Source organism: Rutilus rutilus, assembly GCF_951802725.1.
Source record: "Rutilus rutilus genome assembly, chromosome: 16".
NCBI classification, from domain to species: Eukaryota; Metazoa; Chordata; class Actinopteri; order Cypriniformes; family Leuciscidae; genus Rutilus; species Rutilus rutilus.
In genome coordinates this window covers 4,748,402-4,770,663 of record NC_140224.1, presented here as the reverse complement: position 1 = coordinate 4,770,663, position 22,262 = coordinate 4,748,402, and the positions used below count along the sequence as shown (strand labels likewise).

The 22,262-nt window shown below is 40.2% G+C and overlaps 1 protein-coding gene across 4 annotated transcripts; it reads left to right on the top strand.

Moving 5' to 3' along the window:
• Positions 1 to 2,018: 2,018 nt before the first annotated feature.
• LOC311306191 (uncharacterized protein) lies at positions 2,019 to 21,854 on the top strand. 4 transcript variants are annotated; one of them, XM_084434458.1, is made up of 13 exons: positions 2,019 to 2,186; positions 4,854 to 5,150; positions 5,312 to 5,611; positions 7,744 to 8,049; positions 8,853 to 8,963; positions 9,496 to 9,657; positions 10,088 to 10,378; positions 11,473 to 11,523; positions 11,612 to 11,866; positions 14,166 to 14,513; positions 20,493 to 20,750; positions 20,851 to 21,105; positions 21,622 to 21,854. In XM_084434458.1, the coding sequence occupies exons 1-13, from the start codon at positions 2,135 to 2,137 to the stop codon at positions 21,645 to 21,647; spliced, it is 2,712 nt and encodes a 903-aa protein (XP_084290584.1). In that variant the 5' UTR covers positions 2,019 to 2,134; the 3' UTR covers positions 21,648 to 21,854. The 4 variants fall into 4 exon arrangements, with proteins under 4 accessions (XP_084290584.1, XP_084290583.1, XP_084290585.1 ...); XM_084434457.1 differs by having other exon boundaries at positions 11,609 to 11,866; XM_084434459.1 differs by lacking the exon at positions 10,088 to 10,378 and having other exon boundaries at positions 11,609 to 11,866.
• The last annotated feature ends 408 nt before the right edge of the window (positions 21,855 to 22,262 follow it).

The window sequence follows — 22,262 nt, the reverse complement described above, 5'->3', positions numbered from 1 at the left end:
CATATTTATGAGTTACAAGTTGTGTTATGAGTCCGGTGCATTCACTCTTTTAAGAATATTTGATCTAGGTTTATGCACACAATGCCAATGCAATTTGATGTCACATTATAGCAATGCTTGTGTTTGATTTCTGATTTGGAAACATAAAGATTTTATACTTTGTACCTCTAAAAAGAACATATATACAGTGTATAGTTGTATTGTGTGTACCTTTGACTTGGTTACATTGCTTATGTGTGTATTCTCATTTATAAATGGCTTTGGATAAACATCTAATAAATAAATTCATTTAAACTATAAATGACTGGATGTGACTTCTACAAGTCAGACTCTTTTCACATCGTGTATCAGAACCTGATTTCACTAAATACTTTTTCCTGGATCAACATCCTTGTTGATCCTGGAACAACATTCCAATCGACCATCAAAATCACATTTGTGGGGCAAGTTTACAGTTTATGTCAAGTTTAGACTTAAAAAAGGGGTTTGGTGCTTCTACGTCAGTGTAATTCACCTATCCTTCACCTATCATTAGGTTTAGGGGTAGGGATTTGGTTGTGATTCAATTTTCGGAAAGGAATGCTGTTCCTGGATCAACAAATTATGTTGACCCAGTAACGCATCTAACTGCAAAATCAGGACATGACTGAGAGTTATGAAACCACTCATGTGTTATTATTAAAGGAGCATACACTGTACAAAAGATTTTTCAAAGTTTATTGGAAAATGTTTTACATAATAGAAAATAGCCTACAATTTCAGTCTATCATAATGTAATATTTCATTTAATGTGGTATTTGCCATTTCTTTGTAATTATTTGTGCAAGCAATTTCTAGTAAACCAAAGATCAGGTTTGAATTCTGAGTAAGTTAATAAGAAATTCGTTTTTTTTTAGGCTTTAAGTTTCGCGAACCCTGTAATTAATGTCTTCCCAAATTCAGTTGGTCAAACAATTTAGTCTTGCAGCAATAATGTGTTCATTCTTCATCATATTAGAGCCAAACTAACATTCAACCGTGTTAAAATTAGCTTTGAAACAGTGACCCCTTTATTCCTTTCTGAGGGGCCCTGTGTTCCTTATATTCTCTCTCTTTCATTCCTTCTGTCACTGTAAATCTTCTTTTTCTCTCTTTCACAACCATCCATCCTCACTTTCCCTATCCTCTAGTTTCTTACTGAGAAATTGTCAAAAATTCTCTAAACTGACCTTGAGAAAGAGAATGGATAGTCAGAATCAACAGAGCTTTATTCGCATGGTTTAATATTTACAATATTTGTAAATGGCTTTCACATCATTTCACTGGAATAAAACAAATGATCTGAAAAGTAAATGAGAAAAGTATTAGTTGAAAAGACAACAAGCAAGCTTTGTGTTATGCAGTGATATCTATATTTATCTAATCTGTGGCGTTGCGCTTTGAGATACGACAGACTTTGATATATGACTGATTCAACTGAACACAAATGACTGTATCTTTATAGATTCACCTGATTGGACAATAATACTCCGATCCACTAATAAAGCTGGTTATCGTGTGGTCACAGCTATAAATATTGTACAGTGCTAGCTTCTAAAACTCTTTATTATGTTAATGTTTCACCACAGGTGGAGACAGACAGAACTAGATGAAGTTGAATGGCAAAAGGTGTCTCCTCTATGTCCTCCAAATGGAAGTACAGTTATTTTAACAGAGGCCCAAGATTACTGGTGAACCCCATTTTGAGTTGGGTCACTATACAGCATGAATGTAAAGTAGTCCAGAACATTGGATGTAGGCCAGATTGAATTTTAAGTGACCACTGTCCTAAATGTGCCTTTGAACATCTCTCTCTCTCTCTCTCTCCCTCTCTTAGTACCCTGCGTTTACCCTCTTCACAGCATTTAACTTTCTCTCTCTCTCTCTCTCTCTCTTAGTGATCAAACTGAATGACTGCATTGAACAGTAGATATAAAGTTGGTACACCCCCTTTTCACAAGCACTCAGTATCTTTTCCTTTGCCCACTTGATCCCCGCCTACTGTCCCCTGTCCCTATATAAGTGTGTTTTTCAGTATGCAATACAAAGAGCAAAAGCAATGAAAGAAACAAATAGAGTAACGATAAGGAGTATGTTCGCGCTCCAGTAAATCGGCATGAAGTTTAAAGTCCTGTTCTATTTATGGCTGATGGGCCTAATAAAGCCAGGTGAGTATACTATAGCCCATGCGTATCATTACAGAAACAACACTACATCTATTGTTAAGGTTCTCTAAAGGCATTGCCAAGACAAAAAGTGATTTAATGTTTGATATATATTTTGTAATTGTCCTGAACTGAATTTTAAAGTTTAAAACTGGACGTGTGTTACTATGCTTACAATGTTTTGCAGTACAGTGTTGTTGTTTTTGAATGCTTTGTATTTTCTACATTATTGAAGATAACCAAAACCTGAATGAGGGAAAGTTTGACCAAAGATGAACAATAACTGTGTGATTCAAATTTTTAATACCAGAAATGTCCAAGTTGTTTGTTACCACAGCCTCCTTTCGTAAATGGAAAATATGAATAGTCATTAAATAAACTGACAAACATTTCACAATGGCATAAGTGTTTATTAATAATAATAATTTTTGTTGTTATAAATAGCCCGCTAAAGTTGACTTTGTCTCCTATTTAAAATTCAATTTTTTATTTCCTCTTTTTATTGTAAATGTTTATTTAGCACACTTATTGTCAATACAGCATGCCATCTTTGAAATCAGAAATGCAAAGAAGAACATTTGAACTTAGAATGATAGACAAAAGCCAAGAATGGTATTAGTTTGTGTTATCCAGTCATGGGAATAATAATGTCATGCATAGTCCATATAAAGAGGACTAGAAAGAAGACCTAGTTAATTATTATAAAGCAATGAGTTTTATCCAAAACAACTCGCATATGCACTTAATCGAGTGACAGTTCACCTGAATTTAAGTGTTTTTCTTAAACCAGGCTACTGCTCTTGTTTTTGGATTAAAGTGCCCCTATTATGCTATTTTAAAGGTTCCTACTTTGTTTTGGAGGTCTCATACAGGTTTACATGTATCTAAGGTCAAAAACACATGAATGTTCTCATAATATACATTGAACATCACCTAATTTCTCAAAGAGTATGAAAAAGGTTTGTTCAAAGATTCAGTCTAAACCCCTCCTTTCCGCGAACCTACTCTGCTCTGATTGGTCAGATGGGCCAGTCTGTTGTGATTGGTCTACCGCTTACATCACTACTACCATATCGTTAGCCTCATAGCATAATTGCCTAAGTAATTTTTTTTTTTTAAATGACTTAGCTATGCTATGAGGCTACCGATATCTGAATTTGAATATGAACTTTAACAATGGCGTCGGTTTTACTAAATCAACTACAGCGCGAGTCCCCATCCTTTTTAAGTGCATGCAAAGTAGATTCGCAGCACTGAAAACAGCATCTTCTCAGCTACAACTACAGTGTCTGAGGGCGGGTCAAAGTAGACCTTGTTCGCAGGCAGCCAGTGAAGACCATAGGCTGGCATTATGTAAGGAATAATTGACTCCAGGTCGTTGAATTATTGGAAAAATAATGCACACCCGGCTGTGCATTATTTTTCTAATAATTCAACGGCCTGGAGTCAATTATTCCGCTTATACTACAGTTACCACACCTCGAAACATTGTTCAGATGATGTATTTCAAGACGTCTGTCAAGTTTTTGTCATCAAAACGCTCTTGTATGTAGGACTAATTTCTTACGCATCAATTCCCATGCCTTCGTTGCTAATTCCAAAACGTCATTTAAGAGTTAGTAACTGAGGTTTGAGCCACTGATAGCAGACTAATGCAGTTATTAGATAGACAGATAGAGAGAGAGAGGTTGCAATAATGAGACAGAAAAGCATGTGCGTCAATATTATTTTATTTATTTATTAATTCATTCGTTAATTTTATTTTTCTATTATTGACAGTAGGCTGTAACGAAAACCCATGCAGCAGGACTATCTATTTATGTATATTCAGTTCAATGTTCTATTGATTATAGATAGGACTATATACTTTATTTATTAAAATTAAACTGCACATTTCCATTGATTGTGAAGTTAGACAGCGAAAATGGCAGATCTGTTTCGGACAGTGGCATAGAAAGCCCGCAGCTGGGTATTTAAAGCGTCTGCCCCGTCTCTCTCTTCTTTGTCCACAGACGTATTTTTGGCCTTAAGCCAGTCGTTAAACACATTGACAGCCCAAGCTGTTGTTTTTTTGGTGTTTTCTTCATGTTTTTCGCCCTCGAGTCTGTCTAGCTGTTCTCCGCTGATTGTCTTTTGTTGTTGCCTGCTGCTTTTGATGTCCTCTTCCGTTTATTTGCTTTTTCATCTGGGTTATTGCCCAGTTGTTAAAATGTTCATGTTTACTATAAATATTAAAATTTACTTCCAGAAAATCTAAATTGTCTGTAATTTTTTTTCTTGTTATGAATTGTATCCTATTTTCCGTTATTACAGTTAACTACACGAAGTGATATGGAACTGTAATGCGGTCAAGAACTGCCTGGAACTACTTGAAAATACCCTGAAAATAATTGCACACCTTAGAACGTTCGTCAACCAGTCAGATACAAGTATTCAATGGCCCTGTAGTATAAGCAAATATGTTACATTGTTATATGCAACAGGAAGTGAGACTGAAACTCGTTTCGGCAGTTCAGAATCGATTCTTTCTTTTAAGAAACAATAATTTAATTTGTTGTGTACTTTGATCTTTAAAACTTTTGTTCAAAAAAGCATAATAGGGCCACTTCAAGAGTCTGAAAATTGAAATGCTTTTCCTTTCATATTTTTCTGGCCTTCTCTTAAACTTAGGCTCCTCGGCAGATGTCTCTGTGTCTCCGGGCTCCTCAGCTGTCCTCAACTGCTCCTTTACACTGCCGCCTCTAGTTGATGATTCACTCTTAAACATCACCTGGTCCTTCGGTGGTTTAGTCATTGCCTCACGGAATCACACTCAACCAGGCTTCTTCTTGAACACAACTGCTTCCTTCATTGGCTCCTTCCCACTGACTGTTTACAATGCCACTCCGGACCAGCAAGGGGTGTATGAGTGCAGGGTGAACTATAATGAAACCGATTACTTCACAGATGTGACTCTGACAATACTAGGTAAGTCTTAAGTGGATCTCACATAGGTCACTTGTATGAAATAGTGGCTGTTGTTGAAAAACACAGGACCAATGTCCAACTTATTAATATAAATAAATATAATATCAGATACATATCCCAGGCAAGCTAAACCTTGGAGTTGCATTCTAAATCTTTTACAGTTCCTCCACTGGTTTCCATCATCGTACCTGAAGTATTCCTGAAAAGAAAAAGTGTGTTCGAATGTTGGGCAAGGAGCTTTAGTCCTCCACAAATCATGTTTACCTGGACACGAGCAGGGAAAAAAATCCAAGAACCCCAAAAGCTGCAAGTGAACCGTACAGAGGACGGGCTGTACGATGCAGTCAGCTGGCTAACCTTGATCCCTGAAATCTCTGACCAGAACACAAGCTTTGGCTGTAAGGTGCAACATACAGCCCTGGTGAAACCTATCCTTGAAGAGTTCACACCTTACATTATAGGTATTCAGAATTTACACATTTGATTGGAAGATGTCATTCATTTGAAGCAGGATGCAACTTTTGCTGTAACAGTACAACATGTACAAGTTCTTTCAGCTTATTTAACATTAGTTACACGCATTTCACCACTCAATCAAGTGGCTTCATCAGTTCATGTTGCAAGTTTTTTTGCAGAATAGTACAACTTATGCTGTGGGATTTGTCTCAGGCATCAATTGCAATTGATGAAGGAAATAACTTCTTGATGTTGTCAGTTTTGCTCTGCAAGTCTGAATTGGGGAAAAACTATCAGGATATAATGAACAGATTATGGTGGTTCTTCTTTGACATACATGAACTTCCATTTCTAAATAATCAGTCCACTTTATCCAAGACTAGTAGATCCAAACACCGGCCTTTTGGTTCTTGACGCTTAGGGTTTTCACACTTGAAATAGTTAAAGTCCTTAGTACTTTATTCTAAGGGTATTTGCCATGTATTATACTAAATACAAAGTATTTGCGATGTCAGTGTCATTGATTGGACGAACACAGCACGCAACCTGTTAACATATAAGGCTCTAAAAGAAAGCATGCATCGAGCTGTTATATTCTAACACCACTTTGTTTCACACTGTACATGTTTGGCACCGCAATGCGGGGCTAACACCGCAAAAGTGCTAACCCTGCTCCGGAGCAGGGTGTGAAGCGTTCCTTTACCCGGGGTTAAAAGCAGGATTTTGAATGACAATAAACCGGGTTAAGGACAGTGTGAGAAGCCCTAAAGATTGTCGGGTAGAAGTCTACATCAGTGCTTTCTGTAAAAGGATGCATTGAGGGCTTAAAGTGGGTGCTCATAAGCATCCTCCTGAATCATAAATTGACAAATGGGACAACCTATGGTAGGGCACTTCAACTCCAGTCCTGGATGGTCAGTGTTTTGCTGAGTTTAGCACTCACACTCAAACAAGCTAATCAAGATGTTCAGAATTACTTGCAAATTAAAGGTGGGTTAAATTGGGATTGGTACTAAAGTCTGCAGGACATAGGCCCACAGGATTAGAGTTGAAGAACTCTGCCCTATTGTATTGTAGACTTCATGAACATCAATTGGAATCATTTGGGACAGAATGCAAGTATGCAATGCTGTCTCAAGATGGTTCACTCATCTGTGCTGGCCCTTATGCCTATGAAGCAGTTGTTTCATTCTCTGATGTCTAAGAATACTTTGCAAATACATGTTCATTGACTGAAGTCAGACTAGGCCAGAAGTGTCCACTCCTGCTTCAGCCGAGTTTGACTCCAACCTGCTCCAGCTTACCTGCTTGGGAATTTGTAATAATCGTGAACACAATGGTTAGCTGGATCATTAGGGCTGTTTAATTAAGTTTGGAGATTAACTCTGCAGGACAGTGGCCCTTCAGGAGCAGGATTGGACACCCCTAGACTAGGCAATCGTTGCTTTCCAAAATCTTGCAGGCCATTCAAGGCCGAAATTTTACTACTCATTCATGGACGTTTATTCATCTGGGAAAGCAACATACTCATATAAAGATAATGTGGTTTTAATGGACTACTGATAATATGTGGTTAAGATTAATTTCTGTCAGGACCACTACCGTCATATACAATTGACAATTAGCATACAGTTTGGATTGGCCTAGCATGGATAAGAGCAGGGAGAGCAGCAATAACCCCCCTTGGGGTAAACAGAACAGAACCAACATGAATGTTTGCAAATATATTTAATTCAAGATTTTTAAGTACAACATAATTCGAGAATTTATTCTGATTCAAGGGGAATCAGAACGTCAAATCCTGACTGGGCGAGAGGAGGAGCTGGGGATGGAGGAGGGTAATTCGCTCCTGAGAAACGAGAGGAGCTGGGGAGGGAGGAGGGTAATTCGCTCCTGAGAAACGAGAGGAGCTGGGGAGGGACGAGGCTCATTAGCGCCTGAGAAACGTGATAGCTGCTGATAATACTGAAGGAGCTTATATATGTATATGGTGATAGGCGTCGTATTCCTATAGGTAGATGTGGATCAGCTGAGAGTCAGCTGATGCAAGCTTGACTAACGTGACCTGCCAGAACTAACGCTACGCTTGATTACTGGTACTTGTAGTATATTTCATTCTTTTTTATCTCTTTTTTAGTTCTCCCGAAGGTCACTCTCTCAACTGTTCCCTCATCTTCCCACTCATCTCCACTCACCCTCTCCTGTGACATCAGTGGATTCTACCCTAACAACCTTTCCATTCTATGGATCCAGAATGGAAAGGTTCTTCCTGAGCTTCCCTTGTCCATCCAGAATGAGGATGGAATGTATATGACACATCAGTATCACACCTTGAGCGTGGAGGAGAGGAGCAGAGGAGGAGAGGTGAAATGTGTGGCCCAGCAACACAATGTGCAAGAACCTGCCTATGGAACCATTGACCTTTCCACTGATGACCCACGTGGTATGGGAGAAAGGACTTCACTTGCCTTCTTGCACTTCACTGCTCCTGGAGGACCACATTCCTGCAGAGCATATCTCACAACACACCTGCCTGGAAGTTTTAGTGATCTGGAATACCTTGATTAGCTGGTTAAGGTGTGCTTATTTAGGGCTAGACTTGATTTCTGCTGGAATGTGGCCCTTCAGGAGGAGGATTGGACACCATTAGCCTACTTTTGTTGCAATCAAGTTCTCGTGAGAAGTTTATATTTGTGAGTTGAAGTCATAATTATGATGTCAGCTGTATTGAAATCACTTTGGTCAGAGCAATATGGCGATGTACCATTTCTACATAAAATTTAACAAGATTTTTTTAACGCTACATCTAGCAAATGGTGAAGAATGTGCACTGGGTGCGTTTTGTTATGTTTTTATTCAGTTTCTGAAAGTGGTAAATTGAATCATTATAGATTATGTTGTAATGTACAATCCCATGGCATTTTATGAGAAATGAAAAAAAACATTTTTTAACAAATTTGCCATTAATACAGATGATGCATCCATTATGTCCGAGACTGACTCACCCACACCTTAAACCTTCTGGGCTTAAAGAAAATCCTACATTTTCCACTCCCAATTATGAACTTGTGTTGACATTCAAGTGTGTTCAACTCGTAAATATAATCTTTCCGGCATGACTTGAACACATCATTCGACTAGTGTTGTGTTTTAATTGGATTAAAGGTGAAGTGTGTTAAATGTTATAGAAAACAAGTACATGGAGAAAAATATATTTTATACATTTACTGCTCTAATCTCTTTCAGTGCAAAACCCAGGTCTGAATAAGTCAGCCAAGGCTTCGGTAGCGATGATGGTCATTTCACTCACCCTTGTTTTATTGCTCTGCTTGGGATTTTCTTGGAAGAGAAGGGATGGTAAGACTGGTAACACACCAATGAATTAAAATATGATTACAAAGCTTTCTGTTAGCAATCCCATTGATTTTAGGCTAATGGGAGTTGCTTGATTCATACCTAAAAAGTATGTGACATCTTTGCCAATCTGGAAACATTTTGAGCCAATAAACTAAGCTGTAAATGTGACTTGTCTCTATAGAAGCAAGGTATCAAGCTTTTCTTTGTTAGCATGGGCCGGCTAGTGCTAGCCCTGGATGTAAAAGCTTAATCTGCACTATTCTGGAGCAAAAAAAAGCATATTTCTCCATTGGCGGGTATTCAAAAGAAGCTGTGCATTCTGATGAAATAAAATTTGTGGAAAGCGACATAAAAATTGCAAATATTTCATCATAGTATACTAGATTTGTTCAAGCCCTTAAAAGCATGAAAAAAGTCCATTTCATGTTTAATGTAACAGGTCAGGATAGTTACTAGTGACTATGAACAAATGATGGCAGAATGCTAGTGAGCTAAATGGAAATGCTAACACATTTAACCCCCTTTTTCTCAGAGAAGCTGAAGTCTCTGAACATCTCAGCGATTGTTCTGCCACCCAGGGTGATTGTGGGTAAGAAAGGCAGAGTCACTGTCAGTGTGGAAGGCAGGTTGGCAGAGAGAGTGCAAACGACATGGTTTCTGAATGACGTGCCCATCATAGACACTGCATACAAAGGTATCCGCCAACTAAGACCACAACTTATTCACCTTCATCCTTTACTATCAAGCGGTCCATTATATATTTGGCCATTACAGTTTATTAATCAAATCTAATGACACATAAAATGATTATGGATAGAGGAATTTTGCTGTGAATTTGTATAAAACAATTGCAAATTAAGTCATGTTATTCGGAACTAGCCACCACAGAATAGTAGAAACGAAACCTCCATGATGTTTGAAACTGACATTTAAATGCATTGTTTTCACACTGCTTTTATTAAGTCAAATGGACAAAAGAAGTAGTTGAAATGAAGTTGAGATGAAAGTGGTGGATTTTCACATGAGATATTTCTTAACTTATTCAAATTATTAACGTGCATTATTAATTCAAACTGGCTGTTTGTCTGTATAAGTGTTTCATCCTCTCGTTCTCTCACACACAGAGAAAAAATATGGTCCTTTTCACTCAGCATCCTACACGCCTCGTAACTCTCGTGTGTCTGTGGTGTCAGAGAAAGGCCCTCTGCTGCCCTCTACTGCCTCAGGATATTACAAGATACACACACAGATGCCACCGCGCTCGTCCTCCAGCCTAAACAAACAACTGTTCTCCTCTGTCACATTTATACCCAACCTGTCCATTCACAAGGGCGCAGTCTTCAAATGCCACATCTCGTATAAGGGGAAAGACAAGATTGTGGCCGAGAGAGTGTCCGACAAGTTTACTATTCTAGGTCAGAGGGCATGTTGAGGTGTATTGATGCGTTCAAGTCCTCCTGGGAAGTTGGTATTTACAAGTTGGGAAGTCGTAATTATGTGATACAAATATAGTGATACCGTTTCTACATAAAATTTAAAGATTTAAAAAATCTGCATCTACTAAATGATGAATAAAAAAGTGCATCAGGTTTTTTTGCTTTTTTAGTTTTAATGTTAATGAGAAAGTCACAAATTTTAACAAATCTACCATTATAGAAGCTGCATCCATTGCATTCAACATGTTTTGTCACTGACACACCCCCACCTCAAAAATTCTGAGTTTCCCACTCGTAATTACGACTTTGTGGTGACGTTGAATTTGCGTTCAACTCATAAATATGATCTTTCCTATGTGACTTCAACGCACCATGCATTAACCTCATGATTTACCTGCAGCTTGCTTGATTTTCTTCGAAGCTATTGGGGAAATCTAAAAAAAAAAACATGTCCAGGTCTCATATCACCCCAAAATGAAGAATTGGAAGAAAATATATTTTGCACAAAGAAATTCAAGCCTGTTTATCAAAGTTAAGATTTTTGCAGTAGACATTATTTTCATGACAATTAATCACATTTTCCCTCAATATCATTATTGTAATGTGTTTAGACATGCGCTTTTGACGTTTTTTTTATTTATTTAAATTTTTAACTCCAATTATTCTAAAAGGGTGATTTATTAATAATTCAATATTTTTTTTAAATATAATATAATAAATGCAAATTCTACAATGAATTATAAATATTTCTATAAATATATAGGCTATTAAATAAAAAAATAAAAAAATAAAAAATATATATATATATTTCTTTCTTTTTTTTCCTTTTTTTTTACATTACAGTTATGAGAATCGAATTAAAAAAAGGTTATTTGTAGATTGATTTTAGAGTGAAATATGACCCAGACATGTTGACCCAGGCTTGGCGAGGTTCACTTCCAGTTGGTTTCAGCTACTGGTTCCTGTTTAATTTTTGTTCTCTTTTAACATATAAAACAAGATGCAGGTTTACATCTATTTTCATATCATCATGTTAACATTTGTTGACATTAGTATTGGTTTTTTTGGTTTAGCACCACCGGAAGTTTCAGAGATCCAGTTCTCAGAGCCAAATGAGGAAGGAGGTATAACATACAGCACACACATTAAAATATTTCAAACTATTTAAATGCAGCATGAAAGGCTGTCAGTAACGGACCCTCTCCCCAGGAGTTGTGACAATGGTAGCCCAGGCCTCTCACTTTCATCCGGACGTCATCACCTTCCGCTGGTTCTGTGAGGGAGGCGAGCTGAGCCCGGTGTCCGTCCCGCCAGCGCTGGCAGCTCCTCGGCCTGATGCTGAAGGCTTCTTCTCAGCCATGAGCCAGTGCAGGCTGCCCAAAGCAGAGCTGGAGCGAGGAGAAGCCAGGGTGTGGGTCACCATTCACCACATGGCCCTAAAACAACCCATCACACGAGAAACCCGAGGTGAACACTGGATTGAAATAACTGAATTCTTGTGAATAAGATTAAAGGATTAGTTCACACAAAAATTTAAATTCTGGCATTAATTACTCACCCTCACTTTTGTTCATCTTCGGATGTTGTTGCGAGAATGCATGTTGGAGACTATTATTTTGTGATGGCTGATTATAAAATTGAGGTTAAACCGTCACATGGATTACTTTAAAGGTTGTATCAGTGATTTCAGGCCCCCCAAAAAAAAGATCACATTCATCTAATCTTTCCTAACGATCCGCTAGCTGCCCGCCCCATAAGCATGCCGTCAAAAAACCGCGTCTCTGTAGGCAGCCTAGGCTCTGAGATCTGCACACAAAAACAATTGGTTTCACCAACCACTCAAAACCAAAACAAATAGTGTTCCAACCAATCACCGACAGGGGGAGGGTGTTGTGAGGTTTTGAGCCAGCTTCTTCTTCAGCTCCGACTTCGCATGCAGCCGTGCAGGAGCACAAAACCTGTTGTGAGGTTTTTTTACGGCATGCTTATGGGGCGGGCAGCTAGCGGATCGTTAGGAAAGATTAGATGAATGTGATCTTTTTTGGGGGGGGCCTGAAATCACTGATACAACCTTTAATAATGTCTTTACTACCTTTCTGGGGCTTGAAAGTAGTTGTGTAGCTGTCAATGGAGGGACAGAAAGCTCTCAGATTTCACAAAGAAATCTTCAATTGTGTTCTGAAGATGAACGAAAGTCTAATGGGTTTGAAACGACGAGAGGGTGAGTAATTAATTAGCCTACAGAATAAAAAATTTGGGGTAAACTATCCCTTTAAGGCTGTGTTTAGAGTGCATTAGTGGCCACCCACTTTTTCAGCAGTCTTGCTTCCGCAATATTTTTCCCATTAATTTTTTCCATAGGGATTTTTAAAAAGTCTTCATTTAAGAGTTATAAGCAATGAAACAAACCAAACAGCTACGAGGAGAATCACAATTGGGTTTGATTAGAAGCAAACAAGTATTTGAAAATCATACAGAAAGACAAGACTGTGAACCTAACAGCTATAGTGAAGGAAAGAACTACAATCCCATGAAGCATTGCGGACGACATAGTCGAAATAAAAAAATATGGTATATGCACACCTTCCAGCCATTCAAGTATTAAGACAGACTATGGTATAAATAAAATGTAGGTATTTTGAAAGGATAACTCTCTGATTGGTGGAACTTTGTCTACTTAGCCTACAGCATAATGTAGTCTTCACCAGGACTTCTGCTGTTAAACATAATCCTTTAAAAAATAAGTTGAAATCATGCAGACTGACAGCTTCAACAAAAGCATATACCATAACAACCTCGGTCAGGTCTATCTTTAAAAGTTTATATGTTATTATTAAAAATGTATTTCCCTATGGAGAAAATGAATGTGTATTTTTTACTTCCGGACACAACTGTTGCATTCTTATGCGCCAGAGAAACGAGAGCGCCGCCATCTTAAGAATATTGTCTTTGAACTTCCGTTTTTGCGGTCGCTCTGTATATTCCTATGGCATTGCTGTCCAGGAGCAATTAGCTCTTGAAGTGGATTTACTTAATGTAAAGTTAACGAAAGTTATCATGAGGATTGTATGTTTAAAGCAGATGTCTTAACAAATGTCAGTAGTCCGGGAAGATTTTAAAACGAGCCGTTCATTCATTATACGCAAGATCGCTGTGAAAAGTCAACAGACCGGAAGTCAAAAGACAAAGAGCGCAGCGCTGAAAAGGGGCGGAGCTACATAAGGTCTATATAGGAAACTTCCATATTACACACATACTACAGTATTTCTGGAGTATATACTTAGCACAGTATGTGAATTTTTTTAAATAGCTGGATGGCCTACTTCATTAACCAAAATGTTCAGTATACAGCACAACCAGAGCACACTGTATGGAATATTTTATCCAGAATGCCAAGAGTTGAGACATTTAAACAACAAACTTGAAGCAAAATACCCATAATACTGTTGTTTTTTTGTACATAAAGTGTAACATACATTCTACTTGCATACTTACAGTATACTCACATAAAGCAATGTATACTTTAAAGCAAATCTCAGCTGCGATTGTTTATATTGTCGCAAAATTTTATTATATTATCGCCAAGCTCTTTATATATAGTTATATATATATTATATCGAACTTTATTTGCAAACATACAGTACAATCAATCACGTAAAGTGATAATATGTAGTAAGCAGTATCATAGCAGTCCATTCCAATGCTGGAAGTACATTAACAACAAAAACAAATGTTTGATCAAATAACTGACTTTTTTCTTTTTTAGGATTCATAAAAAAGCCCACCGTTTCAGAAATCATCTCTCCCCTTCCATCTGCTGAGGAGGGACCTTTGACCCTGGCCTGTGACATAACTGGTTTCTACCCCCCTGAAATCTCTGTTAAATGGCTGCATCTAAAAGGAAATGAGATTGAGGAGGGAGAGGACAGCGAAGGGGAAATCAAAGAGGGAGCTGAGCTTTGGGGCCCTTTGCAAACTCTGCCGAGGACATTTCGAGCAAAAGCATTACTTAAAGCGCTGGATGATCCAGCGAGAGGAGGGGAGATCGTCTGCAGAGTGGCACACTGCTCCCTCCTGAAGCCTGTTGAGAGATTCTGGAGAAATGATCATATAGGTAAAAGGACACACTCAAAAATAATAGATTTCTGAAAATTAATAATCTTTTTCATGGTTTTGAAAGAAGTCTTGTATGCTCACCAGTGCATTTATTTGATCAAATACAGTATATCATTATTATTACAATTTAAAATTCCATTACTCCAGTCTTCAGTGTCACATGATCCTTCAGAAATCATTATAATATGCTGATTTGCTGCTAAAGAAACATTTCTTATCATTGGCTATGTTGAAAACAGTTGCGCTGCTTCATATTTTTGAGGAAACGGGGATTTTTTTTTATATAAAGAAATATATGAATAGAAAGTTCAAAGAACAGCATTTATTTGAAACAGAAATCTTTTGGAACATTATAAATGTATTTACTGTCATTTGAATCAATTTAAAAATAATAATCTATTCTTTTTTTTTTTTATCTTACTGACCGCAAAGTTTTGAACGGTAGTGTGTAAATATTTAACTGTCCATCATCACTAAGAAAGAAATAAGGATGTTTCTAATTTTAAAAAGAAATGTAAATGCATATTATACGTAGAGATAAATTGATTTATGTCAATTTTTATGTTTAATACGTCTTATGTTTAATATGACTTGCTAAGGTATGCCAATCGTGTGGCTTGTTAAGGACTCTATGCTATATAAGTGAGTGTTATTAAAGGTGCAGTAAGCGATTTCTGAGAAACACTGTTGATATTTGAAACCAACCCAAACAAGCACAGCCCTCCCTTCATTGCTCCGCCCCCAAAATGCACGAACACACAATGCAAGAGTGGATGTCCCTTTATCATAGCAAAAGCAAAGCAAAATAATGCTTCACGAAAAATAAAGCAAAGATGACTAATGATCAACAAGAAAGAACAAAAAATGAACAAACAGAACACAAGAGTAACTAAATGAAGAGCCTCTCAAGGACCTTTTCTTTTACGCCCTTGACGAGCCCATGGATTGGGTGCTCAGAAGGGCATATGACAGGAGTACTTTTGTGGCTATGGTGGAGGGTCTCGCTCGCTTTCAGGAGCGAGAGTCCAGGAAGAGGGTCCCAGTTCCGGTGGTCCCTGTTCCGGTGGTCCTGAGTCCAGTGGTCCCAGTTCCGGTGGCCCCAGTTCCGGTGGTCCCGAAACGGAGGAGGAGAAGGAAGACTCCCTCCGTGACTGTCCCGGTGGTCCCAGTTCCGGTGGCCTCAGTTCCGGTGGTCCCAGTTCCAGTGGTCCCAGTTCCGGTGGTCCCAGTTCCGGTGGTCCCGAGTCCAGTGGTCCCTGTTCCGGTGGACCCAGTTCCGGTGGTCCCGAAACGGAGGAGGAGAAGGAAGACTCCCTCCGTGACTGTCCCGGTGGTCCCAGTTCCGGTGGCCTCAGTTCCGGTGGTCCCGAGTCCAGTTGTCCCAGTTCCGGTGGTCCCGAGTCCAGTGGTCCCAGTTCCGGTGGTCCCGAGTCCGGTGGTCCCGAGTCCAGTGGTCCCGAAACGGAGGAGGAGAAGGAAGACTCCCTCCGTGACTGTCCCGGTGGTCCCAGTTCCGGTGGCCTCAGTTCCGGTGGTCCCGAGTCCAGTTGTCCCAGTTCCGGTGGTCCCGAGTCCAGTGGTCCCAGTTCCGGTGGTCCCGAGTCCGGTGGTCCCGAGTCCAGTGGTCCCGAGTCCGGTGGTCCCAGTTCGAGTCCGGTGGTCCCAGTTCGACTCCGGTGGTCCGGAGACGGAGGAGGAAAAGGGCCTCTTCAGCTGATTGTCCGGTGGCTCCTAACACGGAGACCATCCCGGAGGTGACTGCCGTCACTGACGCACCGCCCAGGCGTCCTGCTCTGCCCGCGCCGCCCAGGCGTCCTGCTCTGCCCGCGCCGCCCGCCCTGCCGGCCCCGCCCAAGCTGCTCGCCCTGCCGGCGCCACCCCAGCGACCGGTCACGTCTGCCGATCCAGAGACTGTTCGCGTCGCGTCTGCCGATCCGGGGGCTGTTCGCGTCACGTCTGCTGATCCAGAGACTGTTCACGTCACGTCTGCCAAGCCTGTGTCTTCGGACAAGATGGCCGCCACAGAGACTATTCACGTCACGTCTGCCGAGCCTGTGTCTTCGGACAAGATGGCCGCCGCCGAGCCTGTTCACGTCACGTCTGCTGAGCCTGTGTCTTCGGACAAAATGGCCACCGCCGAACCTGTGTCTTCGGACAAGATGGCCACCACCAAGCCGGCGTCTGTTCCTGAGCCGGTGGCGTCTGTTCCTGAGCTGGTGGCGTCTGTTCCTGAGCCGGTGGCGTCTGTTCCTGAACCAGTGGCCGGTGGCGTCTGTTCCTGAGCCGGTGGCCGGTGGCGTCTGTTCCTGAGCCGGTGGCGTCTGAGCCGGTGGTGTCTGTTCCTGAGCCGGTGGTATCTGTTCCTGAGCCGGTGGCGTCTGAGCCAGTGGTGTCTGTTCCTGAGCCGGTGCCTGTTCCTTGGCCGCCCGAGGGGTCGTCTCCGCCGTGGTCGCCCGAACGGTCGTGGCCACCCGAGGGGTCGTCTCCGCCCTGGCCGCCCGACGGGTCATCTCCGCCCTGGCCGCCCGAGGGAAAGTCTCCGCCCTGGCCGCCAGATGGACTGACATTTCCGCCCTGGCCTCCCGAACTGTCCATTTCCCCTGCCCCGCCCTGGTCTGTCCCTCCTGTCCCGTCCTGGTCCGTCCCTCCCGTCCCTCCCGTCCCTCCCGTCCCTCCCGTCCCTCCCTGGTCTGTCCCTCCCGTCCCTAGTGGAGCGTCTGGTAGCCACTCCTTAAGGAGGGGGTAATGTCACATGCCTGTCCTGTCTCGTGTAGCACATGTGGTGTTTGTGTTCCTGTCTCTGTTTTGACCCCACCCTCCTTGTTATCTCATTATTGGTTTTATTTGTCCCACCTGTTGTTCCCTCATTATCTGCCTGATTTGTCCCTTTTATAAGCTCCTTTGTGTTTGCAGTCTTTGTCGGATCGTTGTATTGTTTACGTCTCCTGTTCTCCTGTGACCCAGTGGTATGTTCATTTTGTAGTTGTTGTGGTGTTTATATATGGTTTTCCCCCTCGTGGGTGTTTGTTTTACTTTGTTCTTTTGTTAATAAATCATTCTTTCTGCACTTGAGTCTTCACTTAGTTTTCTTAGTTATCACGTCACACTCACAAGTTCATGTTGGGGCTTCTTCTCTTCAGTTCACCCCACTCATTTTCTATAGGGTTCAGTTTAGGGGACTGGGACGGTCATGGCAGAAGCTTCATTTTGTGCTCAGTTGCCCATTTTTGTGTTGATTTTGATGTTTGTTTTGGACCGTTGTCCTGATGGAAGATTCAACCACGGCCCATTATAAGATTTCTAGCAGAGGCCGTCAGGTTTTGATTTTTTATCTGTTGGTATTTGCTAGAATCCATGATACCATGTATCTGAACAAGATGTCCAGGACGTCCAGCAAAAAAATAGGCCCAAAACATATAAGATCAAACAGTATATTTAACCGTAGGCATGGGGTACTTTTTTTATCCCTGTTTGCACCAAACTCATCTGGTGGGTTTGCTGCCAAAAAGTCCTTTTTTTGTTTCATCTGACCACAGAATCCGGTCCCTTTTGAAGATCCAGTCATGTCTGACAACTGAATATGCTGGAGTTTATTTTTGGAGGAGCGAGGAGGATTTTTCTTGAAACCCTCCCAAACAACATGTGGTTGTGTAAGGGTTATTTGATTTTTTTTTTTTTTTTGGCTTTCTGACCCCCAAGACTCAAGTAATCTCTGCAATTTTCCATCTGTGATCCTTGGAGAGTCTTTGGGCACTCAAACTTTCATCCTCACCGTCCATTAAGACAATATAGACACACGTCCTCTTCCTGGCAGATTCATAACATATTTAGGTGATTGGAACTTCTTAATTATAAACCCTGATTGTCAAAATGGGGATTTTCAATTCTTTAGCTATTTTCTTACAGCCACTTTCTATTTTGTGATGCTCAACAATATTTTGCTGCACATCAGAACTATATTCTTTGGTTTTGCTCATTGTGATGGATGAGCAAGGGAATTTGGCCTTTGTGTTTCCTCATATTTAAACTCCTGTGAAACAAGAAGTCATAGCTAGACAATTTCATGTTCCTAGTCACCCTGGTGTGCTAAATACAGGTAAATATTAATGGGAATTTACTTCAGAGATATTTTACTCGTAAAAAATTCTAGGGGTGCCAATAATTGTGGCCGACGTGTTTTGGAGAAAAACATTTATTTCATAATGTGATTTCCCCCCCCCCCCCCCCCCCCCCCCCTTTTTTCTTTTACTTCAATGAAAGGTTAGATTTTTGCAAATTTTTTGCAAAAGGATTTCAAAAGGATATACAATGCAGATTAATTTTTTTACAGCCATTTTTGATCATATTTACCAGTGGTGCCATTAATTCTGTCCACCACTGTACAAGCAGAAGTTGGTTGTTAGTCGCCAGCAGCGCCAGACAAACAATGACACTCAGAACTGTCCTGTTACTATAGCTTACATTACAACAACAGCAAAGCTTGATTCTGTGAAACACAGCAAAACCAATGTTACTCCCGCATGGAGCAGAAACAACACAATCTTTGTTTTCAGGCCTTCCTGCTTAGTTCTCTCCAGCGCTGGAAAGCTTTTATAATATTAACGTAGGTCCTAAACCTCTTGCCTGATCATAACCCTACTTTTTCCAGTGATATTACTCTGAGCTTTTCTATTTTGTAATGTCTCTCAGCCATCTCTCTTTCTACAGTCTTTCTTCAAATCTCCTTCTTTCTCTCTCTCTCTCCTCCCCCATCATAAGTGGATACGCCCCCTACTGCTGATTGGCTACAAGTGTCTTGTGCTGCTCTGTCCAATCCGCAACAGCGTTTCTCAGAAATCTCTTACTACCTTTAAAGGTCCCGTTCTACGTGATCCCATGTTTCAAACTTTAGTTAGTGTGTAATGTTGCTGTTAGAGCATAAATAATATCTGTAAAATTATAAAGCTCAAAGTTCAATGCCAAGCGAGATATTTTATTTAACAGAAGTTGACTACAAAAAACGGCTCGATTGGACTACACCCCTCTACATCCTGCATTAGTGACATCACCAGAACCGTTTCTTGACTAACCTCCGCCCACAGGAATGCTCCCTCAACTCTACTGGCTACTTGCGCACTTCTTATAACTTAGGCTACTGTGTTTACTCAGCTCTTACGGTGATTTTCTGAAGTAAAACTGACGCTTCATCTTTTGTGTGATGTACAATAAACTTTATTAAACTCACATGTTTGATCATCATTCAGACAGCAGACTTGTAGGCTATTAATAAATAATGGATACATAGCCTAGCCTACAAGCAGATGACAAATACGTTATAATAACCGTAATTAAACTACTAAACCATACCTGTTTCATCTCTATACAGCACTCTGACTCTGTAGGCATTATTGTCCGACTCGAAATGAACGCCGTTACTGAGAGTTTCTGATATTATCATCATTCCGTGAGATGAAATTGTCCTGAGAGACTGAGCGCGAGCTCATGAAGCTCCGCCCCCTGTGTCGTCCAGCAGCACCTCATTTGCATTTAAAGGGCACACACTGAAACAGCTCGTTTTTCTGAGCCCCAAAAAATGTCAATTTAAACATGCTGTAAAAAATGATCTGTTGGGTATTTTGAGCTCAAACTTCACATACACACTCTGGGGACATCAGAGACTTATTTTACATCTTGTGAAAAGGGGCATAATACGGGACCTTTAACTTTCGAATAATCAGACTTTCACCTCCTGGATGATAAAACTAAGGAAGACCATATCTAAAGACCAGAATATCATAGAGACTTTTGACACAATCACCTAGCAAAGCTCTAGCAACCACAAAGCAACATACTCAAAACAACTAAGAAAACCCCTTAACCATTAAGCAACACTCTGACAACCACCCACAATGACTTAGAGCATCTGAGTTTTGCACATGCAAGCACTGCACACATTTTGTTGTTCACACCTCTTTCTTTCTCTGTCTTTTTTTCTCAGTTGCTCCCTCAATCCCTCGTTCTTTGTCGGTTCACTGGAGCAGAGATGGTGTGGGAATATTCTCTGTTCTTCTCTCTGGAGGAAAGCCTGTGGCTGAACTGCTCTGGGCAGCTGGTGGCACAACTCTCTCCAAGCTTTTGTCAAAAGAGAGAGAGAGAGAAAACAGTGAGGGAAAACTCGTGCTCAAGAGCGTTTGTGCTTTGGTGAGGACTACAGGACGACAGGAAAGTGGCAGTCGCAGAGGAGGACATGCACGCAGTAAGTATGCCTATATTTCTTAGAATAATATGGTGAGTAGACTGAAAAATTCTCAGCATCTAGAACAACCTTGAAAATAAAGTTGTGGCTTATTCTACAGAAATCAAGCCACCTAGTGTGGACCATAATGCAGAAAATGAAAAGATAAATGAAAGCGTGGAAGGAATGAAATCAGTGCAAGAGGAAAAACAGCCTGAGCCGAATGAGCACGTGGAAGAGAACGATGAGGATGAGGACATAGATCCATCATTTATAAACACTGTTAGATTGAGGAAAGAGAAGAGAGAGCGTCTGAGAGTTACTGTGGAGATTACCCATCCTGCACTAAGCTCGCCAGCGTACCTTACCTGGACAGGTGAATAATGTGTTTCTTGCTTGTTGTTGAGGTACAAGATGTTGTGCATGTGTAAAGTTAGTAATTTTACAGGATACTGTCAAATTAAGTCACAAATATCCTAAATATGTTTAGCATTTCCACTTTTGTATAAAGACTCAATTATATATAATACATATTATATAGCCTATTACTCCAGTCTTCAGTGTCACATGATCCTTCAGAAATACCATTTTTAAAAAATGTTTTAAATGTATTCAACAAGGATGCATTTCAAGTGACAGTAAAGACATGTATAATGTTACAAAATATTTCTATTTTAAAAATCTAAAATAATATTAAGCATGCAGCAAAAACTGAATAGACTCCTTTCAAAAACATAAAAAAAAACATAATTATTCCACACATTTGAACTCCAGTGCATGCACTGTTGTTGACAAATATGTTTAAAATTATGTCCACTGTCATGAGATGAAGGCTGCAATCTGTGGCCGAGATTAGAAGATGAATTTTACTTCTCAGTGTTGTGTTTTGCAGAGCCTGCAGAGGAAGTGTCATCTTGATAGCCATCGAGATTATTAAGAAATCTACATCTTTTCTGGACGTTCACCCAACTCTTTCTTTATACTTTTGTTGTTATATTTATTTTTTCTTTGAAAAAAAAAGTATTTCTTTTACTACTAATATGAGGCATAAAACAAGAATTTTTAGCATTCACTTCACACTTTTGAATTACCATCCATTTTCATTAAATAAACTCTTTAAAATTAGGCCTAAGCTATGTGTTTGTTTAAAAAGAAAAAAGAAACTGTATGTGAGAAAGAAAGAATGACTGCACCACTGTGACTAATTCTGTCCAAAGAAGCATATAGGCTAGCCTGTCAAACCTCAACCACAACACTTGTGCATATTCAAACAGTGCACATGAAATTGTATTAAACCTTCACTTAATGCTTTCGTTTTTAATTCATAATTGTCCAAACACATAATTTGCTACATTTTAAAGCTAATATGATGAACTATCTTGACGGAAGTTTTGGGAGCTACTTGCACTTGTTGCACAGCTATAACTGTTGCATCAGAAAACTACGTTTGTGTTTCAAGATCTAATGAGATTCCTTCATAGACAGCATTTTGGTGCTTTCTGACTCGAGTCCGAGGTGCTTAAATATTATGAT